Source organism: Mustela lutreola, chromosome 2 (genome assembly GCF_030435805.1).
Source record: "Mustela lutreola isolate mMusLut2 chromosome 2, mMusLut2.pri, whole genome shotgun sequence".
Taxonomy (NCBI): domain Eukaryota; kingdom Metazoa; phylum Chordata; class Mammalia; order Carnivora; family Mustelidae; genus Mustela; species Mustela lutreola.
In genome coordinates this window covers 179,151,414-179,169,467 of record NC_081291.1, presented here as the reverse complement: position 1 = coordinate 179,169,467, position 18,054 = coordinate 179,151,414, and the positions used below count along the sequence as shown (strand labels likewise).

At 38.2% G+C, this 18,054-nt stretch overlaps 1 protein-coding gene and 2 pseudogenes across 3 annotated transcripts in view; 2 read left to right on the top strand and 1 right to left on the bottom strand.

The window, feature by feature from the left end:
- The window catches only part of CRYBG3 (crystallin beta-gamma domain containing 3), a 117,063-nt gene that overhangs the window by 30,615 nt on the left and 68,394 nt on the right, over window positions 1-18,054 (top strand). For 2 of the 3 annotated variants that reach the window (XM_059164391.1, XM_059164394.1), the window contains exons 3-4: window positions 2,122-2,549; window positions 11,228-17,468. In XM_059164391.1, coding sequence (XP_059020374.1) covers window positions 2,122-2,549; window positions 11,228-17,468 — 6,669 coding nt within the window. Of the gene's footprint in view, window positions 1-2,121; window positions 2,550-2,851; window positions 2,897-11,227; window positions 17,469-18,054 lie in introns of those variants that run through there. The other variant, XM_059164392.1, reaches the window with a different exon arrangement.
- LOC131826112 (U4 spliceosomal RNA) lies at window positions 3,694-3,762 on the top strand (annotated as a pseudogene).
- Window positions 7,167-8,339, bottom strand: LOC131825221 (glyceraldehyde-3-phosphate dehydrogenase-like; annotated as a pseudogene).

Genomic DNA, 18,054 nt, shown 5'->3' with positions numbered 1-18,054 from the left:
GAATTTCTGAAAAATTTTAAGAATATTTATGATATTCTAACAAATAGCCTATAGTTTACTTCCTTCAGAAAGCTACTCAGGAAGAGCAGTTGTTCATACTAGCTATAGAAAAAAAAATCATTGTTCTGTTCATGTTACAGTCTTAATTCATTTTTACTCAGGAAGAAATGTTGTGGCTGCTAATTACAACAAATTAAATGGCATAGTTAAAGGACAAAAAATATTTATGTGTATCAAGATATTTTCAGGAATGTCAACTAACATTTCTTTTGCTAAACTGAGAGGGCCATTATGTCAGGAGAGGACACAGCTAATTTATAGCACATTCTCCAATAATGAGCACAAGGTTGGAGGGATGAGATGGAGACAAGTGGGAGTGAGTTGCAGTTGAAACCAATAAAAGGTGAGACTTAGAATGACTCTAGAAGGTTGGTCATATTCTAAATGTAGAGACTCACAAGTTTTATTAAGTTCCTAACACATAGAAAAATGCTGTGTGTTTCCTCAAATATACGCTCTGACTCTGAAGGTGGGGAACAGACTTATAATACTGCTTGTGGGGCACCTGGGTGGTTCAGTGGGTTAAAGCCTCTGCCTTAAACTCAGGTCGTGATCCCAAAGTCCTGGGATGGAGCCCCGCATTGGGCTCTCTGCTCAGCGGGGAGCCTGCTTCCTCCTCTCTCCCTGCCTGCCTCCTCCTCTCTCCCTGCCTGCCTCTCTGCTGACTTGTGATCTCTGTCTGTCAAATAAATAAATAAAATCTTAAAAAAAATAATAGTGCTTGAAATTAATTTCCTGGGGTAATAGGTTATAAACCTTTTCTCAAGCTTTCATATGCTAAGTTTTGTTAGTGGTTAATGGAACACTGAATTAAAACTATTTTGAATTTGAATTAAAATATGGAAAGAGGTAAACAAATAATATTGAGATCATGATGCTCTTGCCTGCTTGAAGATCAGCCTCTTATAAAACTGTCATGTGAACTCACAGTGGCCTAAGGTGACTTTACCTTGCTGTACTGATCTTTTTTCTGACTCACACTGGAGCTTTTCTTTCATAAGCACTAGTGAGCATGACATCTGACAGATACTGTCAGGCAGGCATTCCTTCTACAAGTAGGTGAGCAGGCATATTTGGAAGGCAGGCTGAGTTGGTACATGGGCCTAAGGTTAATGAAGCTTCAGGGAAGAGTGTGACAAGGAATGCCAGCAAGCTCCTTGATAAGAGCAGCTCCGTCTTGCTTCACAGAGAGTATGCATGAGTGTGAGTCTGTTTTGCTAGTAATTTCATTATGAGCAGTAGAACACACCCGGGAGGTGTTGAACATCTGCAGGAATTCCCAGTACTGTGCAGGTTTGTGTTAATGCACATCTGAGGATTTGGTAGTTTACTATTAAGGATAATGGGCTTTTCCTCTGAATTGATACACCATGTTGCTGTCTTTTCTCATCTTTCTGAGAAACAGTTTTACACAATGCAGCAGTTCTTTGTGGGTTAGGACAGTGCTGAAATGAGGTCTATTTAGGTTTACCTATTCTACAGAGTACTTGAAAGTACTGTCCATTAGTTCTGAGTAATGAAGGCTAAATTTAAATATACCTAATATTTGCCATGATCTGTCCCTTTATTTATCTCTCCCTACACATCTCTCACTCTTCTCATTTTGTACCCTAACCTCCATTCATCTTTAACTTCTTAGAAGCTGTCACATGACTAAATAGAGTCGGGGCGGAGGGAAGAAGAGAGCTAGGGAAGGAAGGGGATGAACAAGCATCACATAGTCAGTAGTAGGTGTCCTTCTGAGGGCACTCCTAGGAATACTCCTCTGTGTTACGTCCTCTGCTGTCACTGACACCAAACCTGGACCAGTTACTCCTGTTCTGGCTTCCCACATGGAGTGTATTTCTCCCCTCATGACATTTACTATATAGCCTTGTTTAAGTTGTGCTGACCGTGCCCTTCCCTAGACTGTAAACAGCTTGACGAATCAGAAGCCACCAGTCTTACTCACAGATGTATCCCTGGCATCTGGCACAAAGTGTGTCATATGATACTTTATTAGTAGATCTGTGTGATTTTTTAAAATGATGATGTTTATTTTTCTCTGTTTTGTTTTCAAAGATTCCCCAAAGTGAGGACAAAAGGAACCATGCTGAGAAGTTAATCACTCTTCCAAGGCAGGAAGATTCCAAAAAGCCAAATGACCTTTCCCGTTCCACCTCAGATACCAAAATAGGAGAAAACGATAGACAGCCAAAAGAAAGCTTTTTTCAGTTTCTTGGTAACTTATTCAATATCTCAGGAAAAGCATCTCTTAGTGATGCCAAGCAGTCTTCTTTCAAAGGTGACCATGACAGAACTGAAAAAGATCTACAAAATCCCAGTGACCATCCTGAGGAAGAGGTCAAAAGGGAGAGGGAGATTTTCAGTGGCTCCCTGGGAACAAAGGCGCTTCCAGCAGAAGAAGCAGAGAACTCAGATGAAACCTCAGATGCCTTTTCTTCGGATACAACACATGACAGTGAACAGGAAGCCAGTGATTTACTAAAGTAAGTTTACAATTAGCCAAAAAAGTGAGCTTTTGGACCTAACTTTTAAGCCTCAGTTCTACTCTTATTAATTAAGGGGAATGGAAAAAGTATTCTGTAATGTCCCTGCTACTAGGTAGAAAAAAAAATTAATGATTCTGTGTATTGTAGATATCATCTAGGGCCTTAGGACCTATTTTAAGGGGCAGTACTGATACCTTTTAGGTGCTAACTTTGTTATAGTGCAAATTTTATTTCTAATTTAAGACTTCCTTGAATGAGAGTATTTTCTGTTGTCTGAATTCTTCCTGTATTAGGACAGGCAGTGAGTTCAGGATCTGCATTTCGGGAACAAAAATGATTCTAAGGTTTGTATTCACATTCTGTTAATATCTTTGTGGAATGAAATTAGAGGGGTTAGAAATGTTAAATTGACTCTACTTGTAAAATTGGCCTTGTGATTCATTTCCACAGCTGAGAAACTGAAATCTTACAAACATATAAAGATTATTTTACCATCCCTTTTTTCTTTCTTTGACTAACAAACAGGCACCAACTTGTTTTTCTTTTACTCAAATGAGCTTTAAGGATTATTTTCTACACAGGAAATATGTATAACAATGTTTAGTCCATTAACCATTTTATGTAACACAGAAGTATTCATTCTTAGCTAATATTTTATTTTTAAGTTCTAGCTGTGAATTGTATTTGAAGAGGCCATCAGTAAATATATCTGTGTAGTTCTTTATAGTTTCAGAGCGTCTTCATGTATATATCTTGAGGTAATTCCTTATAGCAAGCTCCAGAAGTAGACGCAGATCCAACTTATACTTGCGAGAAACTGAAATGCAGATAGATTTCAGTTTGCCCATGAAGATTGATGGGGGTAGGGCTTGCCTTAAGAGACATAGGTGTGCTGAATTTGAAACAGTGTCATACTAATGTAATATTTACTAAACATTTAAATGGAACAGAATAGATTGTCTAGAAGTAGACCCTTGTATATATGTGAAGGATGTGGTGGCATTTTTATGTTCTTTTTAAAATTTTTAATTTTGTTTCCTGTTTATATAAAAGAAGACTTTGTGAAGTTGGTTAACAGTTTGGAGAAAAATGTTTTTAAGTTTTTAAATTTTTTTTCCTGTTTATATAAAATAGGACTTTGAGCTTTGTGCAGTGACAGTATTGTAGCCACTGAGGTTTATCCGAGGTGCGATTATTGCTAATTAAAACCGGACTTTGTGAAATTGGTTAACAGTTTGGAGAAAAACATAAAAGCTAGATACTTAACTCATTGGTATATTAAAACAAAATGGAGGAACAAATGGTTTTTTTAAAAATACACAACTGAGAGTAGCTAAATGAGAATTCTGTGTTGGTGAGAAACAGCTTTCTATGCATGTTAGCAATGGAAAGTGTCAGGAAGGAGATTAGTAGATTGGATCACTTCTAATTTTCAAACTCCCATGTCAAACAAAATAATAATACATTATATGGGCAAGTGAAAAAATTAGGCACAAAAAAATGTCAGAATGCTTTAACTGATAAGCATTTTAGACACGAGCTCAATGATAGAAGAAAACAGCAACCGATATAAACAAATAAAACAAATATAAAGAGCTAATACATAAGTGGAAGAAAGGCTTATTCTCACCAGCAGTCAAGGAAATGCAAACTACAATGGAGTAACCTTTCTCCTATTGAATCAATAACAGTAATACTAAATGATGATTTTCAGTGTTACTCAGAGTTGATGCAGCTGATGCTCCATATAAAGTGCTCAGAGGAGAGGCCACAGTTCAGAGCAGTGTGTGTCAAGAACCTCAAAAAGTGTGTAGGTTATTTCTAATGATATACATGACTGTTGCTGAAACATTATTTACGGGAACATACCGTTTGAAACAAATGTCCAACAGCAGAAATGGTTAAATTGAGGTACCTCTGTAATAAGGGATTGTCTAAAGTAGTGCTATTTAAAATGTGGGATTTGGATTAGTAGCATCAGCATCACCTGGGAATCGTCAGAAATACAAATTACCTTGGCAGTAGGGCCCAGCAGTCTTCTAACAAACTCTCCAGAGAGCTTTTTGTACCAGAGAACTTAAAGTGGTAGGGATTTTGAGGTTGTTGTATGGGAATTAGGTGGTTTGGAAAGTTTGTGGTTTTTTCCTCTCTTTTTTTTTTTTTTAAATCCCCCTTTGGTTTTAATTAGTAGGTCAGGTTTATTTCTTTGGTACTAGACAGAAGAAAATGGAAGATGATACTGTGCCTCTTATTTCTTGTTGGTAAAGCGTTCCTTATTAATGGAACAATTGTTTAAGGCAATTACCAGAACCAGCTCCACAAAGCTTTTGTCTTGACTAAGATACAAGCTTCCTCTGGCCCAGCTTCAGAAGTCCTACAAATTACCAGGTTGTAGAATAGCAGTTAGTAACTTCCTATGGACAAATGTCAATTTGTTTAGGAATTATATAAAAGTTAAATACCATTTTGTTTAATAGTTTATCTTGACAATATGATTAAGAACTACTTATAACCAGTTTTAGAAATTTGTATCTGGGGAAAATATTTACTAATAATTTTAAGACTGTACTAGAAGTATTAAAGTTCTTTTAGTTCTGTGATACAAATTTACTAAAAGCAAGGATGTATTTAATTTTTTAATCAGAATCAGGGGAATATTCCAAATATAAAATGTTATTTAAAATTAAGATTTGTTGATGTTAAATTAAAAAATCTGTAGAATCTCTGAAAATAAGAGTTTTATTCAAGCCCAAGTTAGAACAGCTGGCTGTAAAACACATACTTCATAGGGAAGAAAATGCTCTGGGGAATGAACAGTTTTTACAGGGTTATATACTTTTTGACATCAAAAGATTATAGATTAGGATATAGGGAGGAATCACAGGTTTTTAACGTCAAGGAATATATGGAGTAGAAGCATTGATCAATATCTTAAGGACAAAATGGTTTTCTGTTAGCCACTCATTTATAAAGTAGGTGTACAGTGTATGCTTGGTGAGCCTTAAATCAGGCTTCTGGATTAAACAAAGTTAACATACAGTCATGCTGACTCCGAAAGAAATCTGAAATGGCCTTCTCTTGTATCTCAGGCCTTTAGAGAGTGTTTTCTCTCAAAGTCTATATTTCTGAAATTAGTAGGAGAGTTCTGCATCACAAAAAAATTCAGTTTTTTAATATAAGGAGGAGTGAATTAACTAAGGTTTTTGCATCATCTTTATCACATAAAAATGCCCCTAATATTATTCCTCTATAGATCTTTTATAGTTAGAATGTACTAAAAATGGTTAATAATTAGCTTAATTTAGACAGGTTTATATTCTGTGCTGTATAATGTTGTCTATTACTAAAATATCAAACATACATTTGAGGGGCGCCTGGGTGGCTCAGTGGGTTAAGCCGCTGCCTTCGGCTCAGGTCATGATCTCAGGGTCCTGGGATCGAGTCCCGCATCGGGCTCTCTGCTGGGCAGGGAGCCTGCTTCCCTCTCTCTCTCTCTGCCTGCCTCTCCATCTACTTGTGGTTTCTCTCTGTCAAATAAATAAATAAAATCTTTAAAAAAACAAAACAAAACAAAACAAAAAAACCATACATTTGAAATCACTATTACAGTTTTCAAAATTTTGACAAGTTATGACCTATAATTTGAAGAGTGTTTTTAAAAAAATCCTACTCAATAGTCATTGTAAATGATTTCATCTTCACTTACTTAAAAATAATAAACAGATTTTTAATTGTTTTTATGTATAGTTCCCTATGCAGAATTCATTTTTAATATCCATAAAGCCTTTCATTAAACCTGTTTGGTAACAACTTTTAGAGTGTCTTCCATACATTAACTTATGCTTCCAGAATAATTTAGAAGCTACTTCATTGTTGGGTTGAAATTTTAAAAAGTTATATGGTTTTTTTGTTTTCAACAGATTCATTTCCACAATGAACTTTTTTTCTGTCAAAGCTTTATTTCAATTTAAAAAATATTGCTGTGGGCACATGGGTGGCTCAGTCGGTTAAGCATCCAGTTCTTGATTTTGGCTCAGGTCATGATCTTAGGGCTGTGAGATCGAGCCCTGCATCACCCACTTTGTGTTAGGCATTAGAGCCTGCCTAAGAGTCTCTTGCTCTCCCCCTGCCCCTATCTCCCAAATAAATAAAATTTAAAAATTGCTGGATTTTCAACTTTTCTTTACAGGGAAAAGTTACAAGCTTTTTTTTTTTATTGTTAACTATGTATTTGAAATGAAATCTGTCTTAATGCTGAAAAGGTAGCTTAATCATACTTTCCTAAAAATAAGTTAGATACTTTGCTCTAAGGCAATATTTTTAGGCTGTTACTTAGAATTTTCTTTGAAGAATGACACATGTCTTTGGTTGACCTTTGAAATATTTGGTATATCAAATATATACAAAAAAGAGACAGCCCTGTGTGGTATTTAGAGGTTTAATAAATCTTTACATGTTAGGATGTCTTGGGCTAAAATGTATAAAACCTTTTCAGACTTCCAGTATGTACATATGTTTACATAAGTACTTGAAATGTATAGGTATGTTATTTGTTCTCCGCCCCCCTTTCTTTTGTCTGGATACAGTGTTTTTATCTGTTCTATGAAAAGGTAGGGCTTTCTAAGCCCCTCCTGTTCTTTAGGGGGCCTGGGATGGAAATACAAATGTCAAGGTTGGGATAGTCTCTGTGTGTTGGGGATGAGTTAGAGGCAATGACTCCCCAGCAGTTAACAACTACTCTCTTCCTCTTGTGCTCTTACTAGAGTTGGTGGTCCAGGGGTCTCTTTAAGAGGCCATGTGGACCTTAAGGTCCTCCACTTGGTTTCTCTAGCTAACTTCATTGTTACACCAGGAAATGAGCTAGACAAAATGGTATTTGCGGTCAATGCCAGTCCCAGCATCAAAGATGAAAGAGTGGGGGTTACTATTAAAGTTTCAGGAGATAGCCCTCTGATGCTTGTTTCACTACCTTCTTGATGTCCTCATTTCTGGAGGTTTTCTCCAGGTGTTAGGTCAGATCTACAACTGACATGTTGAGAGTGAGGACATGGAACAGCATGCCAGGGTGCTTCCCATTCAGCTCAGGGATGACCTTGCCTACAACTTTGGTGATGCCAGTAGAAACAGGGATGATGATCTGGGCAGCCCATTAGCTATAACACTACAGCTTCACAGAAGAACCATCACAGTCTTCTGGGTGGCACTGATGGAATGGACTGTGGTCATGAGTCCCTCCACAATGCCAAAGTTGTCATGGATGACTGTGGCCACAGAGGCCAAGCAGCTGGTGGTGTAGGAGGCATCGCTGACAATCTTGAGGGAGTTGTTACACTTTTCATGGTTCTCACTCATCACAAACATGGCGGCATGAGCAGAAGGGGTAGAGATGATGACCCTCTTGGCTCTACCCTTCAAGAGAATTCCAGCCTTCTCCATGGTGGTGAAGGCACCAGTGGACTCCACAACAACCTCAGCACAAGCATCACTCCATTTGATGTTGGGAGGATCTCTCTCCTGAGAGATGACGATGGACTTTCCATTGATGCCGAGTTTCCTGTTCTCAGCCTTAAGTGTGCCATTGAGTTTGACATGGGTGGAATCATACCAGAATATATAGATCATAGAGTTGAGGTCAATGAAAGAGTCATTGGTGGCAATGGTATCCACCTTGCCAGAGTTAAAGCAGCCCTGGATATCAGACTCCAGTCCATCTGAGACTTGACCTTCACCCTGCTGTCTTGGGAATGCAGCTGGCATTGCACAAGAAGACATTACTCTCTGTCAAGGGGGGAGGAGTAGAGAGCCTGTTTTATTTTGTTCTTACTATGTTAGGATCACATACCTTTGGTTATATGGGATGAACTGTAGGTCCCATACACAGTTTACATAATACATGAAATTAATACTCCCTTTTCTCTATATTCTCTAAATATTATTTTCAGCTTATGAAAATCTTTTTAAATTTTCCATCTTCAGTCTATTTTTAAAGTTGCATGTTTTTGGCATTTCCAGTTTATTTACCAGAGAAAATGGCAATAAAAGAACAGTTTTATATTCTTAATACTACTCAATTATGGAGACTCAACTGCATCCTGGGAAAGAATGGTGTAGAAAATAGACTACATTGGCATGACTAACCTTTTAAAAAGAGGGAGTACAGGTCATCAGTACCTGAGAGAACTAATTATAGTATATGAAGCTAAGCTTGAAACTTTGATGCTCAGTACTTTAATCATGATAATATAGTTGTTGAGTATAAACAGAGCATAATATAGTTACAATCATATAACATTTCCACCCAGATACTGCAGGAGATTATCTAGTTAGATATTTAAACTAGTTTGTATAAATCAATCACTTCCGTTGAAACTACCCAGCAAGTCCTAAAAAATGGAAAAATGATTTCCCTCACCCCTGAAAGGACTCCAAAACTACCAAAAGGCATTATTAGAGGGAGTTGAAATTTAATGGGTTTTTCTGTTTGGTTTATTTTATTGGAAGGCCTTTTAGATGAAAAGGTGCATTATTGGATTGGTGCAGGATAAAATGTGTTGAGGTGTTTTCAGGAGGGAGTTGATAGTAAGAGAACTAAGGTTCCTAGAATAAAATTCTGATTCCTATCTCATTTCCTGTTTCCTTGGACATTAATATATATTTCTTTGTGTAGACATTTTTATTTTATCAGTCCTTTGAGGAAAAAAATACTGCAGCCTGTTGGAAGTTGGTTGTAAGTATAAAATATTAAAGCTTTGAGAGAAAAACTCACCAAACAGTAAAATTTCTTGTAATTTATTCAGGCTTCTGGATCTTCATATGTTGTTCTGAAGGCTTTTGTATTTTCTGAATAATTAGTACAGTTTGATACCAGATTTCACCAGTAACATTAATTTACCTACATAGGTTTTTCTCTTTTTACGTATTTCCATAGACAGTTACCTTATTTACTTTTGAGTTTGTTTTATAACAGTCTTTGATCTACCTTAACACATGCTGAAGCTAAAACCACTTTTGTAAGGCAAAGCCTTTCTCTGTACCTCTCCTTCAGATGCTTTCTGATGGACAGTAAAAACGTGCATATTACCATACAAAGTTTTACAATGGTGTCACAGTATTTGAGGGGCCAGCAATTAAATAGATTGAAATACATTATTTCAGCTAAAATTCAAGACATATTTACGAGGCACAGTTGATGAAAATTTGACATTGTGTCAAAGGAGGTTTACTTTCTCTTTTATCATGTAGACAAGTCTAGTGTTCTTGACATTGCTGCTTTAAAGTTGGGGAGAAAATGTTTTATTTTAGATACTGGGATACTGGTAAGTGGATTACTTATTCACATGGATTCTATCATGTTTTGTTAATTATATGTTTAATCTGAAAAAATTAGAACATCAAATTTTTCTGCCATTCATCGTTAGAGTCAAGACACTAAAATGAAACTAGAGTTCAGAATTTAAAACACTTTTATGTCTTCTGTTATAATTAAGACAGTCTGGAATGAATTGCAAACTAAGAATTTACTGTTATTTACTGTCATTGCTTTATTTAGTCATTCGTTAATTCACAGAAAGTTATTACCCATGTTTCCCTGATTTTGTAGGGGGCATTTAAAAATATAAAGATGATTAAGACACTGTGCCTTCCTTCAAATAGCCACCAGGTGAGCAGGGGGAAAATTAATAAGTGCCTAGATCTTTATAATTTAATATGGCAAATGCTGTGCTCAGGGTTCTTTGCACCCACAGATCAGAAGCTAACTGCCCTGTTAGGAAAGGGCCCCTGGGATAGGTATGCTCTGGAGATAACTTGTGAACTTGTAGAAGATGCTAGAGTTTCTCTCTCAGACTGGAATTGAAGGGGAGAGAATGGTATATATAAAGGGTTAGTAGGCAGCATCAGATAGCATGAACACTCCAGAGACAGATTCTTCAAAGCAAGTGGGATGCTGAGAGCCAAGGAACTTTGTGTTGGCTCTGAGGAGAAGTACAGAACTTTTTCCAGAAATCCCTGCACTTACCCAAGCAGTTTTTAATACTCACTACACTGATCAAATATTTGAAGACCTTAACATGAGAGGATTTTTAAGGCAATTCTCTCATTGAGTTAACCATCATTAATGTATACTGAGTGCTTGACATGGGCTACACATCTCACCAGTTGTTTTCCTTTAAAAGTTCTCTCCCTGTGTGCTCAAAGTTGCTGTTTAAATTCACATCTAAGAGTAAAGGAAGAGAAGCTTACTATGATCCTCTGATATGGTGGAGAAATTTGTATCCATGAACTTGCCAGCATGAGACATACAGGCAGTGTGGTTCCTTCCAGTGAAGCACTGCTTTGAGATTATAACTAAAGCCCAAGCCTTGGACTTGTCAGTCCACATTCTCTCCATTAACCACAGTGAGAGAGATGTACAATCAGGTAAGGGGGAAAGGTTCTAAGGAGCTCAGACATGCATGCTGCCTTGACATTCACATGCTGCTTGTCAAATCTTTATTATTATTATTATTTTTAACAAAGACAGGTTTAACCTAAAACATTTTAGGATCTCCTCCTCCAATTAATACATATTAAAAGTTGGAGTAATTGGAAAGATAGACTTTCCCACACTTTCTAGGATTACTACTAAGTGTTACTAAATATATTTCCTGATACTATTGTGCTGTTGCTTTTTACAGACAACTGGATGGCAAACCAGAGAGGCCTTCAGTAACGTATGCAACATATCGAGGCCCCAGACAAATCAGGAAATATTTGAAGCACCAGACTGCATTGGAAACTGTGACTCCCTCGGACAGAGAAAGTGAAAGTTCTGACTCTAGTACAAGCATCCATATTGGTCCTGGAAGCGAGACAGAGGCAAGGATGACATCGTCATTGTCATCAGCTAGCACAGATGTATCTGTGAAAGGACATTTGTTCGAAGGCCTTTTAGAAGACTCTGATTGTAGTGAAATAAATCTTAACATGGAAAGCCATCTGACAAACAACCCAGAATTGCCCAATACTGCTTTTTCTAAGGATGTTTTAAATAAAAATGATCCTGGGGGACCTGTGAGAAGTAGGTCATCCCCTTCTTCTGGGACTAACTCCAGCTCCCCTGTTACAGAATCTGACTCACAGCACCATTTAAGTGGTGCACCAGTTTCTCAGACTGACAGAAATTTGGTATTATGTTCAGTGTTGTTTACAGGAAGTAACGGTAGTAAAATTCCTTCCAGTTCAGATTTTCAGGGGGTAACAGAAACTCCAGTGAAGGAAGCCAGCTCGGTGATGAGTGATGGGACCTTGGTGCAAAGAGAACATGTTGAGCCTGTGAGCCCTGCTGTTTCTGACTTCTCTTATAGGAAATCTGATGGGAGCAACACTACCAAACAGGGAAGTACAGATCTGCCAAATTCAAATAAATCAATTAGGCTTGAAGATCCACAGTTGCCAGAGAGTAAGTGTTCTGACAAGCAAACCGCAGACAACTCAGCAGAGCAGGCTGCCAATCACGCCAGTATCCCCACTCTTCAGAGACGTGCTGTGACAGAACCTGTAAATGAAGGAGACAGATTGTGTGCCCAAGACTCACAGAAAAAACTGGTTGCTAGAAGAATCAAACAAGAAACAGAAAGCACCTTGGTTGGTGAACCCACAGCTTCAAGTCTCGTAAAAGCTCTAAAAGATAGAATTGAGCCATTACCCAAAGATACTGACCAGTCATTTGTAACAGAAGCCAAAAAGCCTGATTTTTGGCCACATGGCAAAATGTCTCACGTGGTTAGATTAAATCAAAACAGCCCTGCTTCTGTAAAACAGATCAGTGAATCAGCCATTGTAGCATGCTTAGAAAGTAAAATAGCACCTGAACTGGGTCTTGAACCTACCCGAAAGCACATTTCAGAATCTCTTCTTGATTCTGAGAGTCTTCAACAAGCCAAAGCATCTGCTGGTGTCAGAACATCTCTTACCCTTGATTGTAAAAAATCAGATTTAGGTATTTCATCTCCTACCTTTGTTTCCAGAGTTCCAAGCAAATTAGATATTCCTGTTTTAAAAGACGAATGTTCTTCTGTGCTCCCTGAAACAGGGGATGTCAACGTTGTTGGTATTTCCATTCAGCCCGGTCAGTGTCAGTGTTATGTGGCAAATCATGCTGAGGCAGCAGATGGGAAGAGTCTTCCTGCTTGCCTTCATCTTAAGCATGCCTCTGCAGCTCTAGAATCCAAGGACGTTCTTCCTGAAGGCGAAAAAGGTCAGTTTCTACTAGATCTTAAAGCCAGAGATGTTCATGTAACTAGAGTAGACTCGAGATTGGAGTCTGAAAGCTTCTTTGAGGACCACAGTTCCATTTCATTTCAAGACCCTACTAAAGCAGAATTGATGCTTTCCAACACAAGACCAAGTAAGAGCACTATAGAGAAGTCTCATTCTCTTTCCTTGGAAACCAAACCTAACATTGCCAACATTTTATCAAAAGTGGAAGTTGATGGTCAAAACAGTGTTCCTATTGAGCTGCATTCTGGAAGAGGGAACACTGTAGCCCTCTCCAAGATAGCTGTTTCCCAAACAGAGCCCAGAGACATTTCTCAGGATAAAACTTCTTCTCCATTTGAAGTTACAGATCTTCCAGGAAAGCTTGTTTTATTGAAATTAAGTTCCCAAGAGGTTGAACAGAGCAAAAGTTTTCAATTGATGGACCATAAAGAGGGCAAAGAGAAGTATTCATTTTCTGGCCCTGAAGAGAATTGTCAAACTGAAGTTTCTCTTCCTGCCTCCAAATACCAAGGTATTCAGGAAACAGAGGCAGAAGCCATAGTTTATCTTCCTGCTTTTCCCAAAAGTAATACGTTTGAGATTTTACCTCTTGTTCCTAATGAAAAATTCACTAGGCAAATGGCACAGAATTATGAAGCTAGTGCTTGTGTAATTCATCAATCTTCAGATATTTGTGGGACTAGAAAGATGTCTGGTTTCTCAGAAATGGCAAAACTCAGCCTAACTAGTGCTTCCCCACAATTTGAAGAAACTGACAGCACAAAAGTAAATTCACCTTTTCTGGATTCTGATAAAAGTTCAGAAAAAAATGCCTTTGCATCTGAGGGTTCACACTTTCATAATGCTCCTGTGTTGAAATCAGAAAAGAAAGCCTTATTTCATAGAAAGAAAGCGAATCCTCATTTCCTAAGTGATAGTATTGATAGCATGTCTTCCTCCAGTACCTCTGAAGAAAGCGTGGTTTTAAGTTCACATAATCCCCCAAATAATTTCAGTTCTATAAAAGTTACCATGGATGCCACACATGAAGGTGCCTCTTTAACTAACCTGCTGTACCCTAAGAGCTCTTATTTGGAATTGGAAACACCTGTCCCAACAGGGTCAGAAGTGACCCCATTTCAGAAACATTTTGGGAATCCTACTGGGAAGGGATCTCTTGATTTCCCAACTGCTGCCCAATTTGACAATCCCACGGAAGCAGAGAGTGGAGCAGTTGCTGGGGCTTTAACGTCAGTTAACAGCTCAAGCCAGCAGTGTTCTGAAGCATCTACTGAGCACATAGAAGCAAGGAGGAGAGCACATGACCAACTTTTGGACCTCAAAAGTGGTTTACTAAAAAAGGCTGATACATTGATTAGTGAAATTTTTACCTCTGTCAGGGAAGAATTAAAATCTAAACACATAGTTGCTACCTGCCAGGAGCATATAGCCACAGACGGCGTAATGAATCCAGGTACTCTGAAAGAAGACCTCCCTGAGAATAACCCATCAGAAGGGACACTGACAGGGACCCAATTGACAGAGCATTTGGAAGAGCAGGGTATGGAAAGCAGGTCAGCTGTCCAAGGGGAAGAAAAAGTCTGTGTTTCACCTACAGCTGGTGAGAAGAGTCTCCTTTTTGATTCTGATAGAATGAATTTATCTTGTTTGTTAGAAGATCAAGCTAGGGAATTAGTCAATGAGATTATTTATTCAGCCCAAGAAAATTTGACAAATGATCCTTTTGAAGATACTAAGGATACCTGGGATTCTGAACTTCAGGATAATACTTCAAAAATTCTGAACAGTGATAATGTTAAGCCACACGATACATTAAGGGAGTTCTTGGTGTCCGAACAGGCAGTAAATCAAGGCACATGTGAAATTAGTGAAAATAAAGTATTAGGTAGGTTCTTCTCCGTAAGTGACCTAGTTAATGACCCAGAGTCAGCTAAAGGAAGAGAAATTGTTCTCTACCAAAAGTCCCCTTTTTCTGGAAATGGAGCTGAACAGTCTGATAGTAGAAATTTGCTGAAAGCAGATACTGTTTTGCTAGTGGAAGACACATGCCATACAGGGTTAGATAATAAGGTAAAAACACATTTATTTTTCAAAGAGGACTCTAAAGAGAAAGTGGAAATAGAGTGTGTGGATAATCACAACACTGGGACAGAGAATACAAGGACTCTTGTATTAAATTTCAAATGGCCTCCATTTGCAAATGATGACCTTCATGTACCCGGGACATCCAAAAGCAGTTTGTCTGATAGTCTTGTGTGTATATCTGAAAAAAGCTCACTGGGACACAGTAATAAAAGCACACTCCTTACATCAGAAGTAGGGAAAGTACACAAGAAAGATATTGAAGTAAATATGGGGAGAATGGAGCTTAGACCTTCCATGTTAGAACTGGGAGAAACAAACAAAAAGGATGCTGAGTTGAATATTATGAAATATGAGGCAATCCCTCCTGTGTCAGAGATGGGAAGAGCATATGAAAAGGAGGCTGAATTGCATATCACAAAAACTGAGCCAATAGCTGACATTCTTACAGTGAGAGAGAGATACCAAGTAGGGATTGAAAAAACTGAGGGATTACCTGCCATTTTAGGAATGAAAAAAGCTTATAAAAAGAGAGATATTGAAGGTGATCTTGGCAAAATTGACATGCTGCCTGTTATTTCAGAAGTGAAAAATCTCTACCGAAAAGATGCTGAGGTAATTACGGGAAAGACTGAAATGATACTTCCCACATTAGAGATGGAAAATATTTACCAAAAGGATGCTGAAGGGGATATTGTAAAGACTGAGGTGACACCTGTTGGATTAGAAATGGGAAATATTTACCAAAAGCATGCTGAAGGTGATGTTGGCAAGACTGGGATTACAGCGGTTATGTCAGAAATGGAAGATATCTACCAAAAAGACTTTGAGGGGATTACTGAAAAGACTGAATTGATACCTGCCACATTAGAAATGGAGGATATTTACCCAGAGGATGCTGAAGGGGATATTGAGACTGAGGTGATACCTGTTGGATTAGAAATGGAAGATACTTACCTAAGGGATGCTGAAGTGGATATGGACAAAGCTGAGGTTATGCCCATTATGTTAGAAGTGGTAAATATCTATGAAAAAGATGTCGAAGGCATCACTGGAAAGACTGTAAGACCTGTATTGGAAATACCTTATCAGAAGGATGCTGGAGAGGGTATTAGGAAAACTGAAATGATAGAAGTGGAAGAAGCACACAAGGCAGCAGCCCCTGCCTCCTTAGAAATGGAAAAACCATGTAAGAGAGAGGCTAAAGAGATTCTCGGCATGATGGTGTCCATGCCCTCTCCAAGAGAAATGGAAAGACTATCTCCACAAGATTCTGATGAGGCTCTCAGGAAACACAAAGTGTTATCCACAATGATAAACATTCAGAAAACATACGGAACAGATCTGGAATTGCCTATTACACAAGTAGAGGCCATGCCTCCCATATATGAAGCTGAAGAAACCCCGCAAGAGTCTGGTGGACAGAGTGTTGGGGAAAAGGAGAGAGATCCCCCTGAGAGAAAGGAAGGCTTGATAGTGTGTGACAACAGACTTGCCTCCTCCTATTTCAGGGGATATGAATCACCGACATTAAGTAAGGATTATGAAGGCTACCCAGCTTTAGCAACGCCAGATTTTCAACCTGAGAGTACCATAGGGAAGCTAGACAGAAGATTATCTGTTACTGCAGTAGCTAATCAAATAAGAGATGATAATTATAGTGGTGAAAAAGAAGAATCTAAATTAGCCTTTGTTTCTCAGGATGAACAAGAAAATTCTTCCTTTACTATACTATATGAAGAACCCCTTCAAGATGAGGATAGGTGTGCTACTGCAGAAGTAAGAAGAACACACTCTGTCTTGTTTCCTGAGACATCCGCTGATGGCATGCCTGTTTTTGCATGTGAGAGGTCTGAGAGCAGAACTGACCTCGTCCATCATTTTGAAAAGGATACTAAATTAGGTGAGACATCTGATAGTGATAGTTCAGAGTCATTCTTATCAGTGGAGGCCAAAAGGTACAAAATTTATCCCTTAGCTTTGTCTCCCATTTATGAAGATGACAGTTCTCAGGAGGACATTCTGTCCAGCGAAGTCTCTCCTGGTCACCATGGCTCCACAAAATCAAGAGAGAGTGCAAGCCAGCCCTCTTCTGTTTTATCCCTTCTCCAGTCAGTATCAGAGCGTTTAAAGATGAATTTTGATGAAGACAGACAGGGAGTAGAGGAAGAGGAGGAGGAAGAAGAGGAGGAGGAGGAGGAGCCATTACATAAAGGAAGCCTGAGAGCTAGGAGGAAGGAAACCTTCAAACTGCCAGACCCTTCCATCGCATTTTACCCAGATGATAGCCAGGAAAGGACTGGAATTTCTAAGAATTCATATGTAATGTCAAATGAACCTACTACCTCCACCCTGCAAGTTGGTCTGTGGCCAGAAAAGACTTCATTTCTACAAAAATCTGACCTTACTTCCAAACTACATTCTTCTTTAAAGAGTGCTTATCATCAGTATTTGCAGACTTCTAAAACCCATTCCGCAGAGAAAGGAGCCCGATTTGGTGGGATTTTTCAGGAACCAGTGTCAAAATATTTCCAAGCTCAGGACATCTCAGGAAGATTAAGCCCGTTCACAGAGGTAAGTTATTTTGATTATTAACTAGTGAGGTAGTTAACTAGTTACCTAGTGAGGTAGTGCTTTCGGTCATGAAATGATATGAAAGCTTATTAAGAAAATTAGTGTTTTGAGGTTGTGTAAAGATTGTTTTAAAAATATATCAGAGGTTACTTTATCCTTTAATCAAAGTGTGTCATAACTCCTTTATTTTAGCTGGACTGTTAAATTGAGAAAACAAATTTGTCTAGTCAGAATTTAAGAGGATAGGGTGAAGCATTTTATTTCCTAATTCTTTGTTAATATTTAGTTTTCAAGCTAATTTAAGTGACAAAATTTCGAATTTCTGAAGGCACTATATATGGGGAATTTGCGACTGGAACCATTGAGCCTATGTATCTCAGTAAGATATTTCATAATATTTTAAAATATTTAAGTGACAGCCTCACAGTATCCTCTCACTGTAATTGCTCATGTTGTTCATACAAAGTAGGGCAATAAGCAGCCTAATTCAAAGAAAAAGCTAAGCATTATAGTTGGGGAATGCCTTGAAATCCAGCTATATGTATTCTTTGCCTTAGAAATATTTAAAGTCTAACATAGAATATGC